Source organism: Armigeres subalbatus, chromosome 2 (assembly GCF_024139115.2).
Source record: "Armigeres subalbatus isolate Guangzhou_Male chromosome 2, GZ_Asu_2, whole genome shotgun sequence".
Classification (NCBI taxonomy): Eukaryota; Metazoa; Arthropoda; class Insecta; order Diptera; family Culicidae; genus Armigeres; species Armigeres subalbatus.
The window spans coordinates 23,064,170-23,084,774 of NC_085140.1; the positions used below are offsets into that span (position 1 = coordinate 23,064,170).

At 42.1% G+C, this 20,605-nt stretch overlaps 2 protein-coding genes across 2 annotated transcripts in view; one reads left to right on the forward strand and one right to left on the reverse strand.

Moving 5' to 3' along the window:
- LOC134218224 (proprotein convertase subtilisin/kexin type 5-like) overlaps positions 1-12,207 on the reverse strand; it is a 29,495-nt gene extending 17,288 nt beyond the window's left edge. Inside the window, exons 1-2 of the mRNA XM_062697142.1 lie at positions 11,974-12,207; positions 11,680-11,909 (exon numbers count right to left, since the gene is read on the reverse strand). Coding sequence (XP_062553126.1) covers positions 11,680-11,909; positions 11,974-12,145 — 402 coding nt within the window. The 5' untranslated portion in view covers positions 12,146-12,207. The remainder of the gene's footprint in view (positions 1-11,679; positions 11,910-11,973) is intronic.
- Positions 1-20,605, forward strand: part of LOC134218225 (uncharacterized) — a 131,323-nt gene that overhangs the window by 102,092 nt on the left and 8,626 nt on the right. The window contains exons 4-11 of the mRNA XM_062697143.1: positions 12,446-12,543; positions 12,600-12,952; positions 13,016-13,333; positions 13,418-13,690; positions 13,800-15,195; positions 15,255-15,442; positions 15,512-15,663; positions 15,724-15,962. Of these exons, the coding sequence (XP_062553127.1) occupies positions 12,446-12,543; positions 12,600-12,952; positions 13,016-13,333; positions 13,418-13,690; positions 13,800-15,195; positions 15,255-15,442; positions 15,512-15,663; positions 15,724-15,962 (3,017 nt within the window). The remainder of the gene's footprint in view (positions 1-12,445; positions 12,544-12,599; positions 12,953-13,015; positions 13,334-13,417; positions 13,691-13,799; positions 15,196-15,254; positions 15,443-15,511; positions 15,664-15,723; positions 15,963-20,605) is intronic.

Sequence of the window (20,605 nt, forward strand, 5' to 3'; positions counted from 1 at the left end):
AAACACATGTTATGGAAACTCATATGTGAATATGTACGTTATGTGGAAGATATTGATTTGAAAAATGTATTGGAGGTAACCACTTTCCCTTCGATGGGACTCGAACCCATGACCCTACAGTACGCTAGACTGGTGCTTTAACCAACTAAGCTACGAAGGACCTCCGTCGGCCTTCGCAACCTAGCGGCTACTGAACGAGCTCGAGATTCCCAAATTGGACGCATAGTCAAATCACTCGCATTCCATTTCTCAAGCCAATACTTCCACATGTGTATTGTACACGTCCACATTAGAGGAGCGTGAGTATTTAGAATGTCTGGCGGCTATACACATTCTTCATCAGCAACGGTACTGATCAAGTGAGGTTGTGTAAGCATTTGCCAGTCGGTCGTCAAGCTCAGACCCGACCGCATTGCGTAGGCAAGAGCACGCAACTCAGGTTCAGTTCAATCAAAGTTAATTGCCTATTTCCGGGGATTAAACCACCCGACTTGGACGTTAATTTACAATGTTATGGAAACTCATATGTGAATATGTACGTTATGTGGAAGATATTGATTTGAAAAATGTATTGGAGGTAACCACTTTCCCTTCGATGGGACTCGAACCCATGACCCTACAGTACGCTAGACTGGTGCTTTAACCAACTAAGCTACGAAGGACCTCCGTCGGCCTTCGCAACCTAGCGGCTACTGAACGAGCTCGAGATTCCCAAATTGGACGCATAGTCAAATCACTCGCATTCCATTTCTCAAGCCAATACTTCCACATGTGTATTGTACACGTCCACATTAGAGGAGCGTGAGTATTTAGAATGTCTGGCGGCTATACACATTCTTCATCAGCAACGGTACTGATCAAGTGAGGTTGTGTAAGCATTTGCCAGTCGGTCGTCAAGCTCAGACCCGACCGCATTGCGTAGGCAAGAGCACGCAACTCAGGTTCAGTTCAATCAAAGTTAATTGCCTATTTCCGGGGATTAAACCACCCGACTTGGACGTTAATTTACAATGTTATGGAAACTCATATGTGAATATGTACGTTATGTGGAAGATATTGATTTGAAAAATGTATTGGAGGTAACCACTTTCCCTTCGATGGGACTCGAACCCATGACCCTACAGTACGCTAGACTGGTGCTTTAACCAACTAAGCTACGAAGGACCTCCGTCGGCCTTCGCAACCTAGCGGCTACTGAACGAGCTCGAGATTCCCAAATTGGACGCATAGTCAAATCACTCGCATTCCATTTCTCAAGCCAATACTTCCACATGTGTATTGTACACGTCCACATTAGAGGAGCGTGAGTATTTAGAATGTCTGGCGGCTATACACATTCTTCATCAGCAACGGTACTGATCAAGTGAGGTTGTGTAAGCATTTGCCAGTCGGTCGTCAAGCTCAGACCCGACCGCATTGCGTAGGCAAGAGCACGCAACTCAGGTTCAGTTCAATCAAAGTTAATTGCCTATTTCCGGGGATTAAACCACCCGACTTGGACGTTAATTTACAATGTTATGGAAACTCATATGTGAATATGTACGTTATGTGGAAGATATTGATTTGAAAAATGTATTGGAGGTAACCACTTTCCCTTCGATGGGACTCGAACCCATGACCCTACAGTACGCTAGACTGGTGCTTTAACCAACTAAGCTACGAAGGACCTCCGTCGGCCTTCGCAACCTAGCGGCTACTGAACGAGCTCGAGATTCCCAAATTGGACGCATAGTCAAATCACTCGCATTCCATTTCTCAAGCCAATACTTCCACATGTGTATTGTACACGTCCACATTAGAGGAGCGTGAGTATTTAGAACTAGTTTATTTGTGGACGCAGTAGCGCCCGTGGCAAGAGTTTTTTTTTTTCAATCAAAATTTTCAACGTCTGTTGTCTGTGATTTTTTTTCATCAAATGCTGTATCTGGTTGTCTAAGGTTGGCACTTGTTTTATTTTCTGCATCTCAAAGAAAAAAAGAATTGAAGTGTCAAATATTTTATTTTTTTGTGAGAATTTCCCCGCGTGCTGCGTCTGGTTGGCTAGTCACCGGACAGACAAACAGGGCTATTATATATAGTATATGTCTGGCGGCTATACACATTCTTCATCAGCAACGGTACTGATCAAGTGAGGTTGTGTAAGCATTTGCCAGTCGGTCGTCAAGCTCAGACCCGACCGCATTGCGTAGGCAAGAGCACGCAACTCAGGTTCAGTTCAATCAAAGTTAATTGCCTATTTCCGGGGATTAAACCACCCGACTTGGACGTTAATTTACAATGTTATGGAAACTCATATGTGAATATGTACGTTATGTGGAAGATATTGATTTGAAAAATGTATTGGAGGTAACCACTTTCCCTTCGATGGGACTCGAACCCATGACCCTACAGTACGCTAGACTGGTGCTTTAACCAACTAAGCTACGAAGGACCTCCGTCGGCCTTCGCAACCTAGCGGCTACTGAACGAGCTCGAGATTCCCAAATTGGACGCATAGTCAAATCACTCGCATTCCATTTCTCAAGCCAATACTTCCACATGTGTATTGTACACGTCCACATTAGAGGAGCGTGAGTATTTAGAATGTCTGGCGGCTATACATTCTTCATCAGCAACGGTACTGATCAAGTGAGGTTGTGTAAGCATTTGCCAGTCGGTCGTCAAGCTCAGACCCGACCGCATTGCGTAGGCAAGAGCACGCAACTCAGGTTCAGTTCAATCAAAGTTAATTGCCTATTTCCGGGGATTAAACCACCCGACTTGGACGTTAATTTACAATGTTATGGAAACTCATATGTGAATATGTACGTTATGTGGAAGATATTGATTTGAAAAATGTATTGGAGGTAACCACTTTCCCTTCGATGGGACTCGAACCCATGACCCTACAGTACGCTAGACTGGTGCTTTAACCAACTAAGCTACGAAGGACCTCCGTCGGCCTTCGCAACCTATGCGTCCAATTTGGGAATCTCGAGCTCGTTCAGTAGCCGCTAGGTTGCGAAGGCCGACGGAGGTCCTTCGTAGCTTAGTTGGTTAAAGCACCAGTCTAGCGTACTGTAGGGTCATGGGTTCGAGTCCCATCGAAGGGAAAGTGGTTACCTCCAATACATTTTTCAAATCAATATCTTCCACATAACGTACATATTCACATATGAGTTTCCATAACATTGTAAATTAACGTCCAAGTCGGGTGGTTTAATCCCCGGAAATAGGCAATTAACTTTGATTGAACTGAACCTGAGTTGCGTGCTCTTGCCTACGCAATGCGGTCGGGTCTGAGCTTGACGACCGACTGGCAAATGCTTACACAACCTCACTTGATCAGTACCGTTGCTGATGAAGAATGTGTATAGCCGCCAGACATTCTAAATACTCACGCTCCTCTAATGTGGACGTGTACAATACACATGTGGAAGTATTGGCTTGAGAAATGGAATGCGAGTGATTTGACTATGCGTCCAATTTGGGAATCTCGAGCTCGTTCAGTAGCCGCTAGGTTGCGAAGGCCGACGGAGGTCCTTCGTAGCTTAGTTGGTTAAAGCACCAGTCTAGCGTACTGTAGGGTCATGGGTTCGAGTCCCATCGAAGGGAAAGTGGTTACCTCCAATACATTTTTCAAATCAATATCTTCCACATAACGTACATATTCACATATGAGTTTCCATAACATTGTAAATTAACGTCCAAGTCGGGTGGTTTAATCCCCGGAAATAGGCAATTAACTTTGATTGAACTGAACCTGAGTTGCGTGCTCTTGCCTACGCAATGCGGTCGGGTCTGAGCTTGACGACCGACTGGCAAATGCTTACACAACCTCACTTGATCAGTACCGTTGCTGATGAAGAATGTGTATAGCCGCCAGACATTCTAAATACTCACGCTCCTCTAATGTGGACGTGTACAATACACATGTGGAAGTATTGGCTTGAGAAATGGAATGCGAGTGATTTGACTATGCGTCCAATTTGGGGAATCTCGAGCTCGTTCAGTAGCCGCTAGGTTGCGAAGGCCGACGGAGGTCCTTCGTAGCTTAGTTGGTTAAAGCACCAGTCTAGCGTACTGTAGGGTCATGGGTTCGAGTCCCATCGAAGGGAAAGTGGTTACCTCCAATACATTTTTCAAATCAATATCTTCCACATAACGTACATATTCACATATGAGTTTCCATAACATTGTAAATTAACGTCCAAGTCGGGTGGTTTAATCCCCGGAAATAGGCAATTAACTTTGATTGAACTGAACCTGAGTTGCGTGCTCTTGCCTACGCAATGCGGTCGGGTCTGAGCTTGACGACCGACTGGCAAATGCTTACACAACCTCACTTGATCAGTACCGTTGCTGATGAAGAATGTGTATAGCCGCCAGACATTCTAAATACTCACGCTCCTCTAATGTGGACGTGTACAATACACATGTGGAAGTATTGGCTTGAGAAATGGAATGCGAGTGATTTGACTATGCGTCCAATTTGGGAATCTCGAGCTCGTTCAGTAGCCGCTAGGTTGCGAAGGCCGACGGAGGTCCTTCGTAGCTTAGTTGGTTAAAGCACCAGTCTAGCGTACTGTAGGGTCATGGGTTCGAGTCCCATCGAAGGGAAAGTGGTTACCTCCAATACAATTTTCAAATCAATATCTTCCACATAACGTACATATTCACATATGAGTTTCCATAACATTGTAAATTAACGTCCAAGTCGGGTGGTTTAATCCCCGGAAATAGGCAATTAACTTTGATTGAACTAAAACACATGGCTAAGTGGAGTGATCCATTTGAACCATCGTAGGAATTCTTTTGTTCTCCTTCTTAAAAACCAGTGATTACAGGAAAAATATCATAGGTCAAGCCTGACTATACCCTGAAGACCCAGGTATCGGGAACCTAGGGGAGATTTTTCTTCTGAAAACATGCAAATGAATCTGAAATGTTTGAATTCTATTCCACATTGTTTTATAGTTCTGAACAATCAATCACGTTTAGTCAACCTGAACGTGAGGTCAGTGATATTTTTTTTTGGAAATTGGAGATGTTCAAGGTTCTCCAATAACGCTCTCGAGTTAAGTATCTACCAGATAAACCAGGACTTCTGCAATGTTCTCATCATCGGTATACACCCAATTTGTTTCAATAAGCATATGATCCTAATTTCCATGAACATGCAATATCCAAAGGCTTCCAAAATGATTTTGTTTTAAAATCAAAGTACCTGTCAGATGCATAATTATTCGAATGTAACCGTGGTTTCTTAAGTTGCGGTGTGGAACCACTGCGTTCATGGACTTGAATAATCAGGCAGTTCAAATATTACGAATTACCAAAAACCCCTGATAGATCCTCCTAGTGGTAATTGTGTCTTTCTCGTGCATTAGATATTTAAAAAAATGAGTAATATATTTTTGCGTGTTTTTGTATAAAAATCGCATTTTGGCCATAAATTTTGATCCCATAGTCCAACATTTACCTTCAGTGATACCTTTTAAAACCTTTGCCCACCTTGAGGTTTTTTGAAAGGTGGTTAATTGATTTTCACTTGGTTTCTATTCGATTGAATTTACAAAAACAAATTTCAGGCTTACGAATTTACGTTCAAGGATTAACGTTCTTCGACTTAACAATTTTTAACGATTTCCGAATATGAATATTTACAATGTAGAAAATTCCAGCGGCGGGAAGAGAGACTCGGACGCAGGGATGGGAAAAATAAAAATTTCAAAAAATCAAGGACGATCAAAACTCATCCGCGACCTTACTTTTAAATTATCAAGTGATTAAAACTCGCCAGCGATTAAGAACCATTTGAAAATCGTATCGTAATTTGAAGCATTTACCGTTACATTTTAAACTCTTTTTCCTCACTACCATGAAACCTTAACACCAATTAGAAGATATAACGGGACTGTTGACAATTTACTATTATTAGGGTATCTGTTTCCATATTAATAACAGCCCGTATATTAATCCCAACCGTCGATAAACCAAATAAAAAATCAATTTAATTACAATTTTTCACATCGTATGTACACAATAATGGCTGGAACACATTCTTGAATTTTTGGAATATTATTCAAGTTTTTTTTAAAGTAATGTTTTAATGCACAAGAATCAAATTATTAAAAGATAAAATTAAAAAGCACTTTTATTTTCATTTTCCTACCTCTACACAAGTGAATCCTTTCGAAATTCATTTCACAACACATAAAGCACATCACATTTTCATTATACATATGTATAATTATATTTGAAAAACCAACGCGATTTCCTATAGTTTGATATAGGTTTAATTCGAACAACGTCTAAATTATCCTTGTCCGTATTCCAAACTGTTTACATGCCTTGCAGTACTCTCAAGGGTTGCCGACCTAGATTTTTATTTCAAAAATGCTTGAATGTACTTTTACTGTGAAATTCAACTCTTATGTTTGTAGAATAAGGTATATCGAAAAGATAATCTACAACAAACATAAAATTAAACTGAGAGCGGGCTTGGTAGTCATATGGCTACTGCTTCTGCCTCATACGCAGGAGGTTGTGGGTTCAATCCCAGGTCCGTTCCATTTTCCTACTTGGTATCTTTCTCTATATTTCTCATGTTCTAGCAATCGCTAGAACTGGAAATGGACTTCTATACCGTTTGCATTACTATTCCTATACCTTCAACTTGAGTATTCTAACAGTAATCTGCTAGAATTGGAATTAGAATTGCATCAGTTGCTTTCTCCTATCTATCACATTGGCAGCTCGTTAACCAAGACGGACCTCTGCCTCTCGAACCCAACCCAAAAATTCCAACGAAATTCCGCATGAACTCGTGGCAAGTGCAGAGTATATTCGGCTTGCAGTGGGCGAGTGATTGCATCATCATTTCCTCCCCCTTCCCTATATTGACTTGCATTCTGACGTGGCAGGCGCCAGTATGACCTAACAAATGAGATCACCAGCACTTGTACATTGAAGATGTGTGCTAGTCCCAAGCAAACATCTGTTGGTTCCCTGTGCAAGAACAGCTGATCTGGTCATAATGGAGTAGCAACTACGAGCAGTCAATCAAGCTCAAGCTCAAGCTCAACAAACATAAAATTAAACTGATAAGTTGAAAAACTACAACAAAAACTGCAATTTTGTAATTATATTTCAACTCAAAAACAAAACATTGTAGAATTCGGCATCACTGCAATCATATACATTGCCTTTTTGTTATTGATATGGCAACAGATACCCTAGTAAAGATTAATTTGTGAATGAACATTCTGTGTTTATTATCGTTTGAGTACAAAATTTGAGAAGTTGTCGCCGGCGACAACTCGCCTACTGTTTTCACATGAAAATTGCAATCATCATCGTCTGACAATGATTCAGCACAACACTGCGCGGACGGCAACTCAGCACACGCTGACTAAAAGATCCAGCTGTGAAGAGATTGTTCATCGAAGAACTTGGAACTCGGAAGGTGGCAGCGTAGAAGAGCAGTGGACGGCCGTCAAGAATGCCTTTATCGAAACATGCGAGAACAACCTAGGTGAGCTGCGCACTCAGTGGAAGGAGTGGATTACGGATGCAACCTTACAGGAAATTGAGGAGCGTAGAGAAGCAAAGGCCGCGACAGGGCGGGCAAGAACCAGAGCAGCCAAGTAAGAGTCCCGTCAACGGTATTCGGCTCTAGAAAAGGAAGTTAAACGCTGCTGCCGACGAACAGGCGAGGGTGGGTGGACTCCCTGTCAAGGGGAGAAAGCTGCAACAAATGGCGATATTCGCCTCCTCTACGATATCTCACGACTCCTGAGTGGAGCAAGGATGAATCCGAGGATGCCGGTGAACGACAGATCAGTTACACATCGACCCAATTGATCAGCTGAAACGTTGGTTCGAGCATTTCGAACAACTTCTTCGAGTTTCGGCGCTCGACCAATCATCATCATCTCGGCATGAGCCGCCAAGGGTGCGGGGCATTACCCGCGTCAACTCCGAAGCTCCATCATTGCAGGAGGTGAAGCAGCCATCCGAAGCATGATATCCAACAAAGCTCCCGGTGTCGATCGCATTTCAGCAGAGATGCTCAAAGTTGACTCCATGCTATCTGCGCAAATGGATGATCCAATCCAGATTAGTCAACGCGTCGAGATCTGATGTTATTTAAAAAAAAAACAGATTAATCCACCTAGCGGCGATGATGCCTTTCTCGTGCATCGTAAAATGTACTGAAAAAATCACTTAAGAAAGGTCAAAAAAGTACTTTAGGGGAATAGATCGCATATTTTAAATTATTTTGCATGTTTTTGCATTAATTACTATGCATTCCCACCATTCTTGAACAATTTTTTTTTCGATTTTGAATTTTTTTTTTCCAGGGGGGACCCTTGAGAAAAAACAATGATTTTTCAATAATTCCGAAATGCAATGTCCGATCGGGCCAATAGCAAACAATGGGACCGCATTCCCCGTCGAATGCAACTTGTTGCGAGTAAATCGGGTAAGGCTAAGTTCCAAAAAATGTGTCTACAAAATGTGTACACATACACACACATACACACACAGACACACATACACACACACGATCACATACAGACATCACCTCGATTCGTCGAACTGAGTCGATCGGTATATAACACTATGGTTCTCCGGGCCTTCTATCAAAAGTTGTTTTTTGGAGTAGGGTAAAACGTCCTATCGTTGTGGTATGCCCTAATGTTGCGGTAATGTTAAAGTAGTCCATTCTGGATATAATACCATTGCAAACAATTGTGGGAACGCTAAAAATCTCCGGATTAACGACTAGAACAGCTTTTGTTTGACAAAATTCCGTTCAAAACGATGAAAAATCAAAATTTTCGTTAAAAATTTGAATCCTTTGAGCCTATTATTGCGGTAGTGCTAAAGTCCTATTGTTGCGGTATCGCTCTCCATAAGAATTACATGCAATACCGCAACAATAGGACTGACCTTCAAAAAATATCGCAACGATAGGCAACTGCGTCCTATTATTGCGGTAGTTTGTTTTTATTGTGATAAAAACAAAATAACATAATTTCAGCACAATTGACTTAATGTTTACGAAACTATAGTTAACGAGCATCCTATTCAACTACTACAATGTGAAAATCGACCAACAGGTAATTTTTGAAAAAACAATAAACAATGTAATCAATTTTGTTTTGACACGACGCTTAACCCCTCCATAATAGGTCGTTTTACCCTAGTCCTATAGCCTTTCGGTACAACTTTGTTGTACAAGAAAGGCAAAAATTTGATTTTGAATTTATTTCAGATAATGAAAAATCTTCTTCTTCTTCAATGGCTCTACATTCCAACTGAAACTTGGCTTGCTTTTCAACTTAGTGTTCTATTAGCATTTCCTCAGTTTTCAATTGAAAGCTTTTCTGTGCCCGCCATTGCATTAGTATGTATCTTGTGTGGCAAGTACAATGGATACACTATGCTCAGGGTGTCGAGAAAGCTTCCAACCCGAAAACATCCTAGACCGGACCGAGAATCAAACTCGCCATCTCCGGATTGGCAATCCTACGCCTTTGCTCCCAAGGCTACTGGAGAAAAATGTTTTCATCTAATTTTAACATTGGACGATACGCAAACGTTTTCGTAGCCATAAATATCCCCCTATGCAAGATTTGAGCTAAATCTGACATGATTTAGGGGTGCTCAAAATCAATCAAAACTTTTTTTTTCTCACAAAAGGGGGATATTTTTTTTGTCTTTTGATGCCAAAGGACTCAAAATGCATAAAACGTTGAGATTTAATTTTTTGAAAAAATCGACTGTTTTAGGACTTCGAAAAAATGGCGAAAATGGCGAAAACAAAAATAAACCGGAATTGTTTTCGCCATCGGATTCTTCTTCGGCTTCTGATCCCATAGTCCGATCCGGCCAATTTTCAATAGGAAACAACGGGACAGGGTTCTGCGTTGGATGCACTTTAAGCAATTCGGTTTAGGCTAAGTGCTTAAACAATGGGCGAGACTTTTTTACACGTTTTTGACGTAAAAAATGTATTTTTGCCATAACCTTCGATTCCATAGTCCGATTCTCATTTTGTTTTACAGTGTGGCCAGCTACCAAATGACACACCCCCAATTTTGTTACGCTATTCATGCACAAGCCCTTATACACCAAAAAGAAAGTTTTTCTCAATTTCTGAGCCATTGTGATACTGTATCAATAAACCGAAATCCTTTTATCCTTCATTTCTGAAGAACATTGAATTCGCGTAACGCGACACCATATTTTTGTATAGTGTGACTTCATGAAAAATGCTCCGATTTTGGATCTTAAAACATTAAAAGAAAGCTCTTGACGAGGACTAATATTGTTTGTACTTTTTGTATGGTATCAATTATACGACTATTTTCATAACGCGACACTATTTCAATGTCACAAACCGAAATTTTTCAAAGCAATACAATTGACACACAAAAAGGGCATGAAAAACTTTATTTTATTACGTATTCACCAATACATTTGCACCCAAATAGGTGCGATAAAGCACATTTGTAAAAATTTGATCAGGGAGTCTTTTTCCCATATCAAAAGAATACTAAATTGATTGACTATTCAACAATGTTCCCAAATCAATTTTCAGTGGAAAAAATGTTTTTCTTGTAACTCAATATGTATGTTTTCGTGTCCTATAGATATTGGATCCTAATTTTCAGTTTGAAATGTTGGTCCCTTGGCGTAGAAGTGCGTGGATTATGTCATATTGCATCAGGACTGCTTGCTGATTGAAATTGTGAAATACCAAAACTGCTCGCAGATGCAAAACCAACACCCAAAAAACAAATCTCCCAATCAGGCTTGTAAAATGTCATCTGCATGTCATTTGACTAATTTGCTCATAACTTTCTTTAGAAGCAAAATTTCTTCCATAATTTTGAATGTACTCATAACGCTTGAGTAGGGTTATATTTTTGTCCAAGGGTACATTGCTCTAAGTATAATATCAAAGGCTGGAGAGTGAAAACTCTCCAAAATGTCACGTGTCATTTGACATAATGTCATTTGAATGACATTTTGCCTCCCACGCCCCAGATTACATATTTACAGCAAAGTCTCGTTAGACAAAGTTGTAGGCCCATTTAACCGCTATAAGTTCGTCATACAACATGAATTGATAGCTACCTTCTGAAACAAGTTCTGGGAAAATTATACAAACGAATGCAAATGACATTTTACAACACTGCTCCCAATTATTGTATAAAAACTTGATATGTACAATTCTACAAGGTTTTAATACAAGAAATGTAAGCATTTCATACAGATAATGTATAAAAATAATACGAAACTGTGAGATTTCAATACAATGAATGGTTGTATTAAAATCTTCCGGAATTGTTTATGCCAAAACTTTATACAGCTTCAGTAAGCATATGCAGAACTGTATTATAATGTCATGCTTTAGTTGGGTGAATGGATGTGTTGCCGAAAATGAAAACCATTTAGTGCTTTGAGCCAAACAGTTGTACCTCGCTGATTGATTTGCCCCTGAAGTTAAAAACCACCAATTGCGGAGACTTGCAACACTCTGTAACGTTCTTAACCATTTCTATTTCGAAAACCCAGGATGAATCACACATCTTTTCAATCTGTTGTGTTAAACCGATTTTCCTTGAATTGATGCCTATAAGCATTGGATACCACTTCCGTATTTATGTTCCATGTCTTACTCACCACTCGTGAATAGCACTGCGTTTCTGCCACATTCACGTTCGGTGCACTACACTGTTGAGCTTGCAATCCACCGGGATTACTGACGCAGCTTTCTTCCAAAACTGATGAACAAATTACGCATTTGTGATTGGTCGCACTGAGATTGTTGCAATAATCACCGCTGCATGATTCACATGAACCTGCGGTACATGGGTTGGTGGAAGAAACACATCCGCGCTCTGTTGGCACATCTACGAAGAATCACATCTCTGCATTATTTTCCTAATATTCCTCATTTGCATCAGATTTGCTTACATCCATCAAACTTAGTATAACACTGCTGTGAATCGCCGCAATTAATTTGATCTCCCAAATCAACTCTGTATAGGCATTCATCTCCTGTACATGAATAGCACTCCAACGATTTGACCGCCTGTGGACACACTGCACTCACTGCAATTACTAAAACTATTCTTTTGAACATCATTATGACACACTTTTGGATGTAACATTGATCACTTTTTAACTATTACTGAGAGGTAGCCGTTCCCGGAAGATTCTTTTTATACAAAGAGTTGCATACGCTATCATACCATTACTGGAGTGCTTCCCAAACATTGGGGGCTTCTTAAACTGTGCGCGCGTTTATCAGTTTGCTTACCGACATCCAACGATATTGATAAAACATTGCTCTCAAGTGCTACTGAAAGCAATAAATCTATTTGTTTTTGTTCATTATCATGGATTCCAGTTGAAACTAAGTTCGATTCATTTCGAATCTTTTCAGGGAGGCTTCCGGCTTGAAGTTCTGGATCAAAAGGAGAAGCCCATCCTGAACCTGACTCCCATCGTCAAGGGAAAGCCATTCGTCAGAGAAGATGCGACGTAAGTGGACGCTGAACACAAATGTACGATTATTTCACATTCTTACTGTTTCTTAGAGCTCAGCAATTCCAAGTATCGCTACCGAAGGACTTCACATGTCCGGATTGTTCGATACGGTTAACGCGACAAGCCGATGAGTGGGGTGGCAATTACCTGTTCTGGTCTTGTGCCGATGTGGACATTGTTCAGAGGAAGGAGTTCCGTGAGACCTGTTCCGGGCATGGAAAGTTCATTGCGCGGTGCAAATGTGAGAAGAAATATTACGGAAATCGATGCGAGTTTTGGGACGAGTGCACCACGAACCAAGATTGCGGCATTCAGGGCACCTGTGTGGATTTGGGAGGCACTTCACTTCCTCGTAAACAGTGTTACTGCCGGCTCGGTTGGTTTGGACCAGGCTGCAGCAAAAGTATAAATATGAAGTGTTTGTTTTGATAGCAATGTGATAACAGTAACGGTCAAATATTTACAGAATCTCCAATTAAATCAACGGACATCGATTACTCATTGTACAAGTTGAAGAATTTGTCACCCGATTTGAACGTGTACTGGCGTGTGCTCAAAGAACAGAGTGAGATCGAGTTGGTATTGAAGGTCAACGGAACTTCGTGGGTTGGTCTGGGATGGCGTCCTCGGAAGTTGACGGCCGAGTGTAAAAACTTCCCGTTAATTGGTGCTCTGGCGGAAGCGGGAACAGCAGAACCAGAACCTGGTGCAGAACCAGAGCCAGGAGCAGAACCAAATGCTGAACCGGAGCCAAGTACAGAACCTGACTCAGCAAGTGAACCAGGTGAGATTTTGAAAATGGTTTTGGAATTATGCATGCGTTTGTGTTTGTGTGGTTTGCTGTGAACATTTCTGTATTGCAATTTAGAACCCGAGACAACGTCGGAACCTAATGCTGAGCCTAATGCGCATGCAGAACCTGAACCAGAGAGCTCTTCGGAACCAGAACCGGAACCTAAATCTCCAAAGGCTGAGCCTGAACCAGAACCAGCTTCTGCGGAGCCAGAACCGGATGCAGCTTCGGAACCTGAACCGGAAAGCACTTCTGAACCGGAACCTACCACAGATGCCAAGGCGGAACCAAGCTCTGAGCCGAAAGCTGAACCAAAGTCCGGTAAAAAAAGCAAACGGGCTACATCCGGTAAGTTATTGAAGCTTGCATTTTTTTTACTAGTAGACGTGTTTAACTATTTGCAGTGCCCATTTAACATTTGTGTTGCACTTGTTGAATTTATTTTCCATCTTCACAGATTCCCACCCACCTTCAAGTGAGCCAGAACCGGAGTCTTCCCCGAAGGCGGAACCAGAGCCAAAATCTGAACCGGCATCCGAACCGGAACCCAAGGCGGAAACCACCGCTAAACCAAAATCAGATGCGCAGAAAAAGACGGCAAATCCATGGACACCTCGGTACGACTTCAACCCCATGGACTGCACGGATATTGTTATTGGAACGGCTCGTGGCGAGAGCCATCGTGTGTGGGACTATTATACTCGAGATCGCTCGACCCCACGCGTCGATACCTTCTGGGGTGGCAAATCAGATCTGACCGCCACTGGAGGGTTTGAAGTTGATGGCGTTACGACAATCGTGTTCCGGAGGAAGTTGCTGGCCAACGAACCAACGGATCATTCGTTTGTGGACGACCTGATGCACGTGATCTGGGCTAAGGGTCAGGAGCCCGGAGCGTACGTGCACTCCCCACCATCTGGATTGGAGAAGGAAATGGCTAGCGTTCAAGACTTTTACATGCGTGATGAATTGAAATACCATGGTCATCGGATGCAAAGAGGTGTAACTCAGATTAATTTCCTGGAGGAAAAGAAGCTAGAACCAGTTAAGGCTGCAAATGGATCAACAGCTGTGCCTGAGGACGGAATTATGGTTCCTTCCGGTCCCAAGAGTCACGAATTAGATGACGAATGCCAAGGTTTCTGGAAGTATCCTAGGGATTGTGAGTTAGACAAACACAACTGCGAATACTATGCCAGCTGGGAGGTTACTGGCAAGGGAGATTCCATGCATTTCCATATCGAAACCAATAATACGGGCACGTGGACGGGTATTGGCTTCAGCAAGGATCAGAAAATGTCGCAGACCGATGCCGTAATAGGATGGGTTGATCTGAATGGAAGACCATTCCTGATGGACACTTGGATCAATGGATACTCGTCTCCCAAGTTGGACGATCGACAGGATTTATTCAACGCCTCAGGAAAAATTCTGAACGGAATGACCGTCATGGATTTCAGCCGGAAGCGTGACACCACAGATGAAAATGACTTAGCCTTCACAGAAGACCAATGTCTATATTTGATGTTCCCATTGAGTGGAGGAATGTTCAATCCGGTTAACAAAAAGATTCGAAAACACGAATCAGTTCCGGTTGTGACGGACACCCGAGTGTGTATTAAATCGTGTCCAAAGTTGTTCGAATATCTGTTTAATCCAGCTGTGACTCCAGCGCCAGAACGAGTTGCATATCGAGCTGCGATTATGCTGACGAACTTGGCCACTGGCTTCGAGGTTCCGGAATCTGGAACGCCGGAGTACAATGATCTGTCCAAATCCATTGCTGATAGCTTTAACGGTATGCTCAAAGGCGTCGGAGGGTTCCACAAAACCGATGTAGTGAATTTCGAAAAGTGAATATAAATAATCGACAATTTATGAACCAATTATTAAATACTTTTTCTGTTCACAGAGATTCAAAAGGGGTCGTGGTCAACATGAACATTCTGCTCAATAAGGACGGAATTGAGAATAATTTGGTGGACGATCCTGCTAAGCTGGAACAAACAATTCAACATCTTATTCAGAACAATCTGTCTTCCGGAAAGGTTGGTGCTCTATCAGTTGATCCGGAGTTCCTTGAATTCATGGCCTTGGAATGTAAGTGAAAGGCCTATTGTTTTATTTACATTATAGATATTCTGATAACTTTTTGACATGCAATCCTAGATAAGCAGCCAATAAAAGAAGAACCATCGTTCTTTGAGCGAGCTGGTACCAGGCTGTATACTATCTTGGGGTGCATCGCTGCGCTGGTGTTCATTGCAATCGTTCAGGCTAGCTGCACAATCTACAAAACAAGTTCCACGAATCGGATGAAGGTATTTTATGATGCTTTCCTACATATTATAAAATAATAAAATTTCCATTTTCCTTTCAAGGATCAACTGATTCCCAATTCGGCATGGAAGGACTATTCGTCTAACACCAACTACGCGTTCGATAACTTCGAAGCGGACGTGAAGAGCGGGCACCACGGTAAGCACCGTTCGGACCGGAGCTACAGCAATGGAAATAGCCAGCAAACGACACTGCAGATGTCGCACTCGCCGAACAAGGCGCAGTACTACGAGATCGATCGTACCGATGGTATGCACCGAAGTAATGGTGGCGATCACAGGTTAGTTGAGGAAAAAAGTTGATTGTTCAACTTAAAAAATCTAGTTTACTTAATATCCACGAGTATATATTTGGTGTGGCTTTTTTTCGTACAGCAAAGTTGTACTGCTAGCAGTACTGTTTACCTTTCCGTCCTTGACGTCTGTTTTTAAGGGATTTATAAAATTAAAACTTCGCTGAAACCACATTTCTTGACCGATTCCTTCCCAACAAGCGGGCCGAAAACCTCATTAATAAAGACAATAAAAAAAAATTCCCAACAAGTTGCATTCGATCCAGATGGATCCATACTGGATTTAGGTCAATCCGGTTACGGTTCCAGATTTTTTTTCCAAAATCCGTTGGCGTCAGTTGTCCTCGGAAAAAGAGGCCATATACAAATTTAAGTCAAAATAGGTTGTGTGACACCAAAAATAATCTTCTTCAGTTGAAAAACTAGCTTATTCAGCTTAAATTGCTTATTGGATAACTTAATGATTTCACAAAATAATGATAGAAAGGATATTTTTAGGGTTCCGGGCCACTTGGGTTCAATACGGCCACAATCCAGGGGACCTCTGGAATGGCCATTTTCTAAATTGAGCCGAAAATAGGTCCTCCGACACCTCAAACTTTATGACAGTGCAATGATGAGACAGATATTTTTAGGGTTCTTATGATACTTAGCTTCAATCCGGTACAAAAGCGGTACATTCCGGAGGATTTACGGAATGGCCATTTCCTTAATTGAGTCCAAACAGAGCATGTCATAATGTTACAAAACAATGATGGAAATAATATTCTCAGGGTTCCTGAGCCACTTGGGTTTAATCCGGTCACATCGGTCACAATCTAGGTCTTCGGATTCGGCTACGGAATGGCAATGTCCCAAATTTAGTCAAAATATGTCGTGTGACACCACAAACTTCATGATTTTACAAACCAATGAATGCAGGAAATTATATTGCAACTTGGGCCATAACTTCTGATCCCATAGTCCAATCTGATCAATTTTCAATAGCACACAATGGGACAAGATTCTTAGTCGAATGGAACTTGTTGCGAGTAATTCGGCCAATGTTAAGTTCCATAAAGTTTGTCTAAAAAATGTTGTAGACATACATACATACACACACACATATGCATACATGCACACAAACAGACCGTAGGACTGTCAGGTTGGCCTCAATGGTAAAATGGCAGCGTGCGTGGGACAGTTCCACTAAGGGTAGATGGACACATAGGTTGATACCGGAGATAGGTACGTGGGTCAAGAGGCGCCATGGGGAAATCACTTTCCACCTGACCCAGGTCCTTACAGGCCATGGTTGCTTCAGACAGTACCTACACCGGTTCGGATGCTCGGCCTCGCCCGAGTGTCCGGTGTGCGCAGGTTTAGAAGAAACGGCGGAACACGTGTTGTTCGTGTGCCCGCGTTTTCGCACAATGCGTGACCACATGCTTGCCACAGGTGGTCTGGACACTACCCCGGACAACCTAGTCCGGAGGATGTGTAAAGATGAAGTTAGCTGGAACGCCGTTTTATCGGCTATCGTCCAAATCGTCTCGGAGCTACACAGAAGGTGGCGCGTGGACTCGAGGAATGGCTAGTTCAGGCGCAAATAAGAGGTGGTCCAAGGGTTCGGAGTCGGCTTCATGGGTCATACCGGTGTCCTGTGGTCGAACTCGATTCTTTTATCGAACAAATGGCCGCGTGAAGAACAACATGGTATCGTCGCTTCCGCGGCGTCAGTCAGCCGGGCGGGTTCCGAGCCCGAGGACGGAAAGGGGTCCTCGTCAAGGCTGGGGCAGGCGTAGGCACCGCGTCGGCAAGTCCCTCTGTGTGCTGGCGAATAGGCCCTATCGCAGAGAGGTCAATTTGGAGTGCACGCGGCATCATCATTCTTGATACCAGTCGTGCAGAGGGAAGCATGCGCGAAGTCGACCCTTCCCACCTTCCGAGGGCATAGGGCGTGGTAAGGCCACCTGGAAAGCCGGCAATGCGCTGGCACGATATCATGGTGTTCTTCTAAAAAAGCGAGTCACGATGTTCGATGCTGCAAGGACACGCAGCTAACCTCGAGGGTGCGTTATGCACTGGCCCCCCTTTGAAGCATTACTTTCTGGTTGTACCGAAGGGACGATGGGCTTGGCGGCAATGGAAACGGTTTAGCGGGTCGGGGATGCAGTCCTGTCTCCCTGTTGGAGGTGGTCCCTAACCCCGCACTTCCTGGACAACCCAGGATGTCTGTTGAGCAGATTCCCCCTCCATTGCTTAGGAAGAAAAAAAAACACAAACAGACATCACCTGGGTCGATTGGTATATAACATTATGGGTCTCCGAGCCTTCAATCAAAAGTTTGGTTCTGGAGTGATCATATAGCGTTTACGTATACTTAGTATACGAGAAAGGCAAAAACAAGAAATCTGAAGGACCCACGGAATGATTCTAAATTTAGTCAAAACAGGACGTGTGACACTGCAAGCTTCATGATTTTACAAACCAATTATGCGAATGATATTTTCAGGGTTCCTTGGCGTCTTTGGTTCAATCCGACTAGACTAGACTTGTTTTTAGTAACCTGTTTGGATCAATTTACCAAGTTTTCCGTCAGTAGGTTCCACGGCGCAGCCAATGTGACAAATGGAATTTATTTCATTTCATTTTCAAATGACCACAAAAACAGAACTTATTTCATTGTTTCGTGAAATCATCAAGTATGAGGTGGCACAAGTCATTTTTTGATTGAATTTAAAAAATGTTCATTTCGTAGGTCTTCGGATTGTGGCCGATGTGACCGGATTGAACCCAAGTGGCCCAGGAACCCTTAGAATATTATTTCCATCATTGTTTTGTAAAATCATGATGTTTGAGGTGTGACATGATCTGTTTTGACTCAATTTAGGAAATGGCCATTCCGTGAGTCCTCCGGATTGTGCCACTTTTGTACCGGATTGAACCCAAGTAGCCCAGGAACCCTAAAAATATCTTTCTCATCATTGCATTGTGAAATTATGTAGACTGATGTGTTCCACGACGTGCTTTGAGGCAATTAAAAAAAAAACTATTAACCGACATGACCAGATTGAACCAAAGTGATCCAGGAACACCTTAAAATATTATTCTTATCACTGTTTTGTGAAATTATGAAGTTTGAAGTGTCACACGACCTCATTTCATTTCATTTATTTAGTTAACATCTAAACGGATAACACTGAATCAACAATTTGACGTCACAATGCACGGTTCGAAGCCGCATCTCTCACACCTATTTGTCACACGACCTGTTTTGATTAAATTAGAAAATGGTCATCCCGGAGGTCCCCCTGATTGTGGCCGAATTGAACCCTGATTATGATCCAGGAACCCTTAAAGTATCATTCCCAAAATTGTTTTGTGAAATCATGAAGTTTGAGGTGTCGCACGACCTATTTTGGCTAAATTTAGGAAATGGTCATTCCGGAGGTCCCCCGGATTCCGGCCGGATTGAACATGAGTACCCCAGGAACCCTGAAAATATCATTCCCTTCATTGCTTTGTGAAATCATGAAGTTCGTTGTCTCGCACGTCCTATTTTGACTCAATTTAGGTCATGGCCATTCCGGAGGTCCTCCGGATTGAACCCGAGTGGTCCGAGAGCCCTAAAAATATCATGTCAATCATTGCTTTATAAAATCATGAAGTTTGGTGTGTCACACGCCCTGTTTTCACTTAAATTTGTGGATGGGCGCTTTTTGCGGAGACAACTGATTCTATTTTTAATGTTTGAAAGCCGGATCGGAAGTTACGGCCAAAATACATTTTTGTAAAATCAAAAACAGGTAAAAAATAAAACAAAAAACGCTCACAACAAGTGTCATTCTTGTTTTTAGACACTTATTCTCAGCCGATTTGTTCGCAACAAGTTGCATTTGACACCGAATCCTATCTCAGAAAGTGCTAAAGTGTGTTCATTATAGAAGGATTAAACTTCTGTACTCGGATTGAACTTAAAAACTCTGTCATGTATAGTATTAAACAATTTTTAAAGTGGGACGTCGACTGGAAGATTTGTTCTGGATTTTTTTTACTTTCTCACTCTACGGTTCAGTATAAAGATATAAGTTGTGGCAGATAATGTGCAAATATAGATTTATAGCGAAATTGATTAGATAGATCGAAACAAGCATTCGGATTTCAAACGAACATCATTTGTGGCCTCGCTGAGCCCGGTTCAGATTCCTATCAATTTCTTTTCGAGTCTTCGTCGAGCCCCTTGGTCTATCCCTGCTGGATTCCAATGCAGCGTTTGCTGGCAGGCTTCGTAAGGTGAAATTCTGTTGATATCAGTTTTTGATGACATTGTCGATGAAGCTCGGCATTCCAGTTTCAGATGTGAGGCCACTAGGCCCGAATTACAAAAATGTTGACATTGGTTGATATAAATACGTGTAGCTTCTGCGTGATCTCCAGTAAGAGCTGATAGACACCAAGTCTTTTTTTTTTCCTGTTCGGGTGTGCCACTGCGACCAATTATTAGATCTATTGTAGCGTTACCCGTATCCTTAGTGTTTAAGTGCATGTCGAATTACTCCAGTGCTATTGAGAAGCAATGCAGTATCGGTTTCGATACAGTTGTTGTTTTGTTTTTTCAAGACCACCATGACAAGGTCCCACTATTTAGA